Source organism: Sphaerodactylus townsendi, linkage group LG04, assembly GCF_021028975.2.
Source record: "Sphaerodactylus townsendi isolate TG3544 linkage group LG04, MPM_Stown_v2.3, whole genome shotgun sequence".
Lineage (NCBI taxonomy): Eukaryota > Metazoa > Chordata > Lepidosauria > Squamata > Sphaerodactylidae > Sphaerodactylus > Sphaerodactylus townsendi.
Window position 1 is genome coordinate 84,945,573 of NC_059428.1, and position 10,154 is coordinate 84,955,726.

Consider the following 10,154-nt stretch of genomic DNA (forward strand, 5'->3'; position numbering starts at 1 on the left):
AATGTATATATTCGCCTACCCAGTCGAGGGCTCAATTATTACAACATAAAACAAATTACAAAGGAACTCGATCAAAAAAAATTAATAGAAATATAGAACAGCTCTAACATTAAAATATAGTATGTATAATCACATTAATCAGATTTGCATAGAAATATTTCAAACTATCTGTTGCATTTCTTGGCTTTCTGGTCCCAATGTTTACTTCTATGTCTTTATGTCTGCCAGCAGAGGAGAAACTATTGTAAAGTGAGATCTGGTCCGTAGAAACTTATGCCACAACATATATGTTTGAGTTTCAGTTTCCACAAAGCTTTGCTTTTTGCTGTAACAGGCTAATTTAACTTGTAACATGTAAATTTCACTTGTAGCCTTCATGTTTAAACTTCCATGTCAGTGAGTTTGAAATCCTGGATTGGGGTGTATCCAGTGGTGGGATTCAAATAATTTAACAACTGGTTGTTTACAAGCACCATTTTAACAACCGGTTCTGCCGAAGTGTTGCGAACCTGCTGAATCCCACCACTGGAGTGTACCATAAACATATATGCATATATGCCATTGGTGTTTTCTCTCAGCAGTTTTAATGTGTTTAAGTTACATTTTTAGTTTGATAAAACAGTGAAAATCAGAAGATTTCGAAGTAAGAATAAGTTCACACTTAACTGCTTAATTCTGTTTTCTGAGGGAACTTTTGGCCCTTTCCTCGCGACGTGGCCTCCAGGCATCCTCACACCTGACAGGCAAGACTTTGCCCAAGCCAGCTGCAAAGTGGAGGCTGTTCACCGCGACGCGAGAGCGCAAGTAAGCCGCCCCAGCAGAGGCGAAGCCGGTGCAGGGCCCGACCCGCATCGAGCTGCCTCTTCCTCGTCCCTCTCTTACCTTGTCAATAAGCTGTGTCGTAAACCCTGCTGTCCTGTGCTCCGAAGCCCGCCCATGCTGCCCTCCGAACCTCCAGGGGTGGGAGGGACAGCATACGGGCTTAGTGAGGACCAAGGCAGGGCTTAATTTAATGGCGACGAGGTAAGTAAGAAGAAGATGGGGAAACTAATGTTCCACGTACGGTGCTGTTTTGCACCGCGTCACCGGTAACGACGCTGTTCACTCAAAAACTACCGCTTTAAATGGGTGTTTTGAGGACTGACCTGACGCCGCTCTGAGGGAAGAGGGAGCGAATTAGCCAGATGCGGTGCTGCCTGCTTTCAACAGCACGCCTGTCTTACGAACGGGCGCCTGAGAGGGCGACGCTTTTTAGCCTCCCAGGCAGGCGTTTTTTGGCTATCCGATGGAAAGGGCCTCTGATATATGCATAATTTCTCAACATAGCATTTTCACCTCTTTTTTCTAGTGTAGTCACTCATACTTTTTACATGGGGTGGGGACAGATCAGGGTAAGTAATAGAAGAATACTTGAACAGCACAATAAAATGGAACTCAATGTTTTTGTCTTAAAACATACACACATCTAAAAAGAGAACTATCACAATTAATGTTAGGAGGACAGTAGGAGATGCAGTGGAGCATAGGTGAAGAAAGATTCAGCTGTGAATTGGAAATGTCAGCTTTGACATGAAAACAGAGAATAATTATATGCAATAACTGATAATAACATGATGTTTTCCAGAAAACTGTAGGAGCATCTGCCTTGAGACTTTGTGAGATAGGTGGGCTATAAATAAATAAATTGTCCAGAGATAGTTATCAATCTTCCCTGCTGCATGTGTGTATAGAAAAGTTATTATGCATTACATCAGTACTTGGTCAATATTTTCAGCTACCTGTTTCTCTTGTTGTTATTGCAATTTCTAAGACATTTTTCTCCATTTCAACAATTGTAATGGAGAATTTTTTTCTGTTTCCCATTTTCTCCCAAAAGCTCTGTTTTAAAAAAAAAATATGGGGGGAAACCCCTGATTTTTCTTGCAATTAGGTGATCTTTTTCATAGTAAATCACCATGGTATCCTTGCTGACACCAACAAAACTGAGATTCGAAAGAGCATCAGGCAACATAATATTGTTACTGCCTTACTACAGAGACAGTGTGAAGTGTTTCCTGAGCATTCCTGATTAGCATTTGAAAAGTTCTTGAAGTGCACTCTTCTTTTTCCCCAAGCAGCAGGAGGCCAATTAGTCTTTTCAGTGTAGATGAATACAACAAGACACTGAATATCTTTCAAAGATTAGTATTACCAGAAGATTCAAGTAATCTGCAGCAGTACTATACAAAAGTGTAGTACTGCATTATTGTTGAACAGCACCAATGCACCAATTTTTTTAAAAAAGATGGATAGAAAATATGACATGACAGTCATTGGGCGGGGGAAGGGACTCATAGTGGAAGAGAAATAATGGCTAACAAGGGTAAGAAATGGATTACCATCTCTGTTGCAAGTTTGAATTGAATGATAATTGCATTGGCAGTAGGGGGGGGCAGCTTGTGAGGAATTAACCTTGATCTTGAGCAAGTAGATGAATGCCATTCTCATCTTGATTTAACCTACATTCTCAATCTGACTATCAGAAACTAGGGTGAATAGATACAGTCAAATGGAAAACTCTGCAAGTTGTCTTCTACCTGCGATATTAACCATAAAATAAATGTGTGTGCATGATTTTTTTAAAGGATCTGTGCAATAGACTCCCTGGAATTATTCTCAGAATTGATTCTATAAGTGCTCAGATTATTCGGAGGCTTTTTCCAGAATGAACATAGAGGAATTTAAGATCTTATTAATTTGTCTTGGGGATTTCGTACCACTCAGGACTAAGCTGCCATAGCTAGATTAACAGTTAGCTGACTTGGAATGTTAATACTTTATGAATATGATAAATATTAATGCAGGTGATTTCAAATGGATTAAGAGGAATGTGGTCATTGTATGATGGAGGTACTAATACATTTAACAAGAATACCTTTTGTAAAGTGTAAATGTTAGCTAGCCCTAGTTTAGCGAGTGCCTCTGAGAAAGAAGTGTGCAGTTATTTTTATGGTTGAAGTTGAAAATCTGAGTCATTTAATTTACACCAATGCTCTCCCCATTTCTGAAAGCAGAAATGTAGTATGACAATTCCTATAGTTAATTTGATTGTCAGCTTCAGTCAGAAGTGGGAAGATGAAACTCAGCTGCCTTTAATGACATTGACTTGTGCAAACAAAATGTTGTACAGTACTCATGCACAGTGTATGCTCACCACAAGGATTAATTGAAGCAATCACTCTAAAAGTAAATTACCCAATAGAAAGGTCTGCAAGGCTATATGAAACTGAACATCTGAAACAAATAATGTGATTTTTCAAGCCTCAGTAATATTCATGTAATTTACTATTAAAAATGGTCTAGTGTAGTATGTAATAGAAGTAGTAAATTTAAAAAAAAGCATTTGTAGTTGCATGCATGGAAACATTGGTACTATTTGTTAAGAATGTACATATTTCTTTTATAGCCACGTCATGAATACTTTAATGTCCCAGTATACTAAATGACTTCATCATGCATACAGAGGGGATAGAACTGACTTACTCAGACAGAACAGTTTCCTCAGCTTGCTGAATCCAATCATCTTGAACAAATTAGTATATATCACGCTGCTGTTTTGCTGTTGTATATTTTCTCTTACTATCATTTGCAATGTTTGTTTCTTTCCTTCCATATGTCACAATTTGATGTCTTGCCAACATGCCATAATTTCTGTGTTAAAACATCCACATCTTACCATTAGTGTTCAACTCAGCATGTAATCAAGTTGAAATACTTTACTCATCTTAAATTTTGTATTTTAAATATTCATACCTTGGTACAGTGTTCCATTAAACTGAATATAAATCCAGTTTTTAGAGAGATGTATTACTTACTCTAAGGTCTTCTAAGTGAAATGTCAGTTTACAAAACATACCTTTGTATATTAGTCATTATAAGAAACACTCAAAGGAGCAAAAATGCTAATCAGATCTGTATTATGGAAACTAATTTGTTGCATTTTGCCAGTTGATGCAACTATTCCATTTAATTGAAATACTTTAATTGTTGCATTTCTAGAAGCTCTAATGCACTCATTTGGCATCACAGTGTTTCATGAATACTTGTACCTTCTATATACACTATGGCCATGTCTGGATTATTATCATATTGGAATAGCTCTGCATGTTCATTTCCGCCATGCTAACAATGCTAACCCCTGCAATGTAGTTACATGCCTGTTCATTCCTTTTTGGCAAATATTAAAGAGCATCCACAGACATAGACATAGATCAAAAGAAGAGTTGCTACTTTCAGGCGTAAGAGGTAAAAATGTGCAAACGCAGAAGTCTTTCTGTTTACATTGATCAGTATTATGAGACTGACATTTTTCTTAAAAGGGGATTAAAAATAGGGTGGGTTAATTAAATCACCCACATGGGATAGAAATTCCAAATGTTATAGGGTAATGTTCTGCTTCTGAAGTGTCAATATGATATTTTACGTTATAGCCAAGAGGTTTATGCTAAACCTGCTACATTCTGGATTGTATTAATAGGGAATCATAGATGAGGTTTCCCATTGTAAAGGCTGCCTGTCTGCCCCCTTCTGTGTCTCTTGTGGGGTTTTGGTGTGTGTGTGTTTGTTTGTTTTTGCAAGATGTTAATTGCTTCTATCACTACATATGGTAAATGCTGCTTTGCACTATTTTATGCTAGAAGCATTAAAATGCTATGCATAAAGTGCTAATGGGGTATTATGTTCTGTTTATAGCTTTATGTATTTGCATGCTTGTAAAATGACTATGCATTAGACTTCATGGCACGTCTGTAATAAAGTATTGCATGCACTTCTCATGTGAATGGCTTTTTTTCACCTCTCTGCTGTGATGTATTTACTATTTGACTTTCAGTAATTCTGATCTGCAAGCCTTCAACATATGAAACGCTTTCTAAAATGATTAAATTCAACATTGTTATTCAAAAACAGTCTTGGATATGATTCACATTTTCAAACACCTAGTAGAATATGTATACTCATCTATGTGCAAATATGGCAACCTTAGAATGTAACTTTCTCAGCTATCTTTGGTACTGATAGCTGAGAATGTAAATTTGAATGTAAATGTAAATGTAAATTTGAATGTGAATGTAAACAGTACCAAATTACATTTGGTACTGATAGCTGAGAATGTACACCCAACTTAAGTACTGTTTTTAGAATTCAAAACTGAAATTTACATTTTTGGCTGGTATTAGAAAATGTTCGTCATCACTTACAACACAAAGTTAGATCCAGATAAACTCTAACCCCAATGGATCTTGTGAATAAATCCACTTGTGGTGAAATGATCCAGGCTTCTGTTTCACATAGCAGCTCTTCTCTGTTCAACATATTAGTTGGAGAAGGCAGATAGGGGTTTCCTTAGGTAGTTCTGCCAGTAGCCTGTCCCTGAGCCTTTTGAGAGAACTGAAGTTCATCACATGAACTGGAATGAAGAGAATCATTCTTCCACTGAATTTCTTTGTTCATTAGCCCCTTTTTCTAGTTGAACTGGCTCATACATTTTGGTTTCAGTCCTCTACAGCAGCTTAAGCCTATTGTGGCTTATGATAGGTGGCATGTTATAAGCAACATTTGAGTTCATCTGAAATACTAGTCAAATCTGAGTCCTCTTGCAAATATGTAACTCTTTTGCATAGGTCAGAATGCTTTCTACCCTGCCATACAAATTTTTAGAAAGATTGTTTATGAGTATTACATACTCCTATAATGTAATTTAACAAAGGTCGGTGTCTTAGACAGCCCCGTTAAAATTCCTTTACTCCAGGTGATGAAGCTGAAATTCATTGAAATATTTATCTTTAATCCTTAAGTTCTATTTTAAAGTTACCTCACGATTTGTGATCTTTGTTTGAAATCTATTAGTTCATTTGTTACAGAATAGATGTTTGATGTTCTTACACATTCTAATGCTGCATTTTCACAGGAGTTATTGCAAACTGTTAACTCTTCTCATTTTTTTTGGTTTTGTTTTTGATCCATGCCTTATTTAGGATGCTAAAGTAAGTGTTCACTCTGTGGTAATACAGAAATTGCTCTGCTTCTAATTTAATAAAAAATAGGATAGTTTTATTGTTTAACGAATTATTAGGATAATAATTTTGTTTCTTCAAAAGCTGCTTTACACCTCTAGATCAGTTCAAGCATATTAAAAGCCATGTTTAATATCAAAAATGCCTGAAAGTATTTTGTAGTATTTTGAAAATCCTGATCTAAAATTAGTTTGCTTTATGAACCGGTGCTCTAAATCATCTTTTTTCACATCTTCCTAAAAAATATCAGTTGTCTTTTGGTTGGTTGCCTTTTAGTTGGGTTGGCTTTTGTGAACTTTTATTTGCTATAACCTGGGTTTCTTTCCCTGCCCAAACTATTTGGCACTATCAGTTGAAAGACCCAGGGTTGTATCCTATTACTCAGTGAAGCCTTCTTTTTGGAGGAAGAGCCATTTCCACCTGACAAAGAATCCTTAAAACAAGTCCACACTTAGCTGAGCAGAATGGTAGCATATAGCATTATTTTAACTAGCTGTCACGCTTTACAGAAGTGTATTGAAAGATTTTTGGCAATAAGAAATAATTTTCTGTCTGCTGAATTTTGTTAAAAGAAAAAGGTGGTGTCAAGGCTTCAAAGGCAGTGTTACAAAAACTTAACCAGAATAAAGTGATTTTTCAGCTACATAGCAGCCTTTATGTGGAATTTAGCCACCTCAACTCAGGGTGTGACATTTGACCAGAACACAAGATCTGTTCATTCTCTAATTTATCTTCCACAGGAAGCGGAGACCCCTCGTAGTGTACTTGAAGAAATTGGACTGACATAAGCTGCTGCCTTTGCTGATGTCTTGTGTGATGTTTCACATAACTGTAAATGTTCACTGCCTCCATTTAATGTTAGCTAGTGGTGTTATGATGCTATTTGTCAGTATTACTGTTCTGCTAAGCTACTTCATTTGGGCCTACAAGAAAAATTTCATTTACTGTAAAATAAAAAGGGAGAAAACATTTTAAAAACCTTTTGAAAAGAATAAAAGGGACTTTACAGTGGTTTTAAAGCACAGTATTGATAAGTCTTCGATGGCAGATATTTATAAACTCAAATTGCCATCACACAATGCATCTAAACCTTTGTGGTACGCTATATGCCATATTCCAAATAGAAACAGGTGTATAAGTTAACAAGTGAAATGCATCGACATAGGACTTGGCTTTGTGTAACCAAAGACTTTTTCTATAAAGTCAGCATTTGATAAAAACTCAGTTTAAGTATTGCAGAAGTTTGGAGGGAAACAACCATGTATGGTTTTTACTACACCAAAGAATCCTATAAAGGTCTGCAAGTTAAACTGCTGTGAGTTGTTACAGTAGCTTCATTTTAGCAACAGAGTTGAAAACAATTTCAGAATGGAAGTGTATATACTGTCTCACCAAAAGGAAAAAAGGCCCTGTAACTGTATTTGCCCCATGCTGGACTGACCTGTTTTAGAATGCTCCATTTGGGTCCTAGTACCTACCTAGTTAAGTGGGCACTAGGACCCAAATGGAGCATTCTAAAACAAAGATGGTCCAGCTTGTGGCAAATGAAGTTAAAATTTTGGGGTTTTTTTCTTTTGGTGAGACAGAGTATGGTATAAAGAATTTAACCTCAAAAATGAGTTCATTTATTTAAAAAGGGAACACAGGTTGGGTCACATAGCCTTGTGGGGGAAAACACTCTTTGTTTAAATAGTATGGTTTGCATTCACAAGCCATTCAAAAGCATAAAGCAGTATTAATGGAAAATCCTCTGGGAACTGTTGATGTAAACTGAGAAAGGATTTCATCAGTCCCTAGAAACAAAACTTTCTGTGTGCAAATTATCAGTATCAGCACTATACACCAAATCTCTAGCAGCCACTTGGATCATTTGAAAATCTGTATTTTTAATTAGTGCAATCTTTAATTCCACTTCACAGTGTTACATTCAGTTGGAAAGTGAAATATGCTAGGGAAGCAGACTTTATGATGAAAACTAACTGTCTGAGTGAAGTATTCTATTAAATCAACTAAGGCTGCAATCCTGTGTACAATGAACATAATGAGACTGGTTTCTCAGTAATCATGCATAGGATTGGGCAACGCAGATATCAGAACGCCATACTGTAATATGTTTTTTGTGTATATCATCACTCAATTAGTACAAGGAAGACCTCAGTACAGACTGCCTGTTGCTGAAAGCACTTCCCATATGGGTGTATTTGTGGTCTTATGACCCTGTTTCATGTCAGATACTGACTACAACAATGGAAGTCTTGGGACGACATTTGCATAAGGTACACGGGAGCCCAGTTCTACATTTCACTCACGGAAAGCCTGGAAAAATTAATTTCTAGTAACATTAGAGCAGCCCTCTGTATGATGCTGAAATTACTGAACACTTCAAAATGTCAATTAAACATAAGTTCATGTGTATTCAAAACACGTTTAAGGTTTACATGTTGCCTTGTATGTGCTTGGTTGGAAAAGCTTTGTTGTGATTGTGACAAACTGTGAACACTGTCTTAGTATCACACCAGTTTGGTTGTAATAAATGTTCATTTTTATTCCATTGTTATGTCTGTCTGTTCAAAAGCTTAATTTAAAAAGTATGTATTTAAGATATAACCATGATACAGTAAAGGTTTAGCTTTAATGATACACAACCAAGATGTACACACTAAAAAAACTGAAGGTGTGAATGTTATGTATGAAATCTAATATATTTACTCCCTTTCAGAAGCAAACATTTATGCTTATGTGACATTCATTACTAAGGATACCAAAAATTGTGTGACCTGTATAAATTCTACCATTCTTAGCATTTATGTAATTTTTCCAGTGTAGGGCGTTGTGGCATCTCCCCCCCCTCCCAATCCAAGCTATTGCCAAAGATTAATTTACAAGAAATATTAAAGTACTTTCCAGCAGCCTAGACAAATTCTAACCTTGTGGCTGAAGGCAGTAGCAACTAGGGGTTAGCCATTCTTTTTTACTCAAAAGTTTTTGGGTTTGGGGTTTAAAAACCCGGAAAATTTTGGTAGAGCTATTCTTTTTACTGAAATTTCAGGTTTTAAAACTTGAACTTGAAATTTATTAGTTCTCCTCACCCCACCAGCATTCCCAGGTCCACGTGGACTTGGGAAATGCTGGCGGGAGGAGAGCACGTCAGGAGGAGAGAACTTCAACTGAATTCTGAAATCCAGTACCCCCCCCCCCTTCCCCAAGTCTATGTGGACGTGGGAAACACTGGCTGGCGTGGGGGAATAGAACTGAAAGTTCAGCTCAGCATTCCTAGAGGTGGAGGCTTGAATTCCAGCCAAATCATGTATTGCTTTAGTCCCCCCCTCCCCCAACAGCAGGAGGTTTTATAAATAGTAAGAACTGTAATTTCAATCATTCATGGCCTCTGCAACTTAAGGGAATTGTGCACTCATAGTTCAAATTTATAAAATACTGCATAAAGCCATTATTATTCAATTTGACACACCTGAGAACATGGTTTATGCTGGGTTTATGATTCTGAATTTGAAGACATGTCTGTTTAGGTTGATGACCCCCAGAAAGAACCTAGTAACTACTTCTGCAAGAATTACTGTATACATAGGAATAGCTACCGTAAAGACAACTAGAAGTGCAGTCATCAACCAATGAATTTTTATTTACAATGGAGAACTGCAACTTATAGAAATCCCTCACAGGATAGGGCACACATTACTATCATGGAACAAAGCCTAGAACATGGATTAGTCTGAAAGGTAAGTAAGCACCTTTCCTATTAAATAGAAATAAGGGGAGGAGGATGCATGCTTGAATCTTGGAAGAAACATTTTTACCCACGTTTCTACTAAGACTCACTAAATAAAGGATACATCTTCCCATTGCAATAGCTCTCGAGTTTCTATAGCTCAAATACAAAGTGATCATCAAAATGTTTTTGCAGTGCAAGTTCTGAGGTTTACTACAAGTAAAAGCTGTAGTAACTACTACTGAGAACCACAAAGCATGCCTGTCATTGAGGAAACCATTAATGGTAAGCGGTGCTACTGCTTCCTGTTACTTACAGGTCTGATGCTGCCTAGTCTACCACTTGTAATACTGTGGCTTTTGCCACAACATGCT

The 10,154-nt window shown here is 37.0% G+C and overlaps 1 protein-coding gene across 6 annotated transcripts in view; it reads left to right on the forward strand.

Moving 5' to 3' along the window:
- Positions 1 to 8,599, forward strand: part of AP1S2 (adaptor related protein complex 1 subunit sigma 2) — a 39,100-nt gene extending 30,501 nt beyond the window's left edge. For 3 of the 6 annotated variants that reach the window (XR_007244324.1, XM_048494659.1, XM_048494658.1), the window contains one exon: positions 3,446 to 4,807. Coding sequence is in view for 4 of the 6 variants with exons in the window: in XM_048494658.1 (XP_048350615.1) it covers positions 3,446 to 3,481 (36 nt within the window). In the remaining 2 variants the exon portion in view is untranslated. Of the gene's footprint in view, positions 1 to 3,445; positions 4,808 to 6,014; positions 6,024 to 6,793 lie in introns of those variants that run through there. The other 3 variants (XM_048494654.1, XM_048494655.1, XM_048494657.1) reach the window with 2 other exon arrangements.
- Positions 8,600 to 10,154: the final 1,555 nt, after the last annotated feature.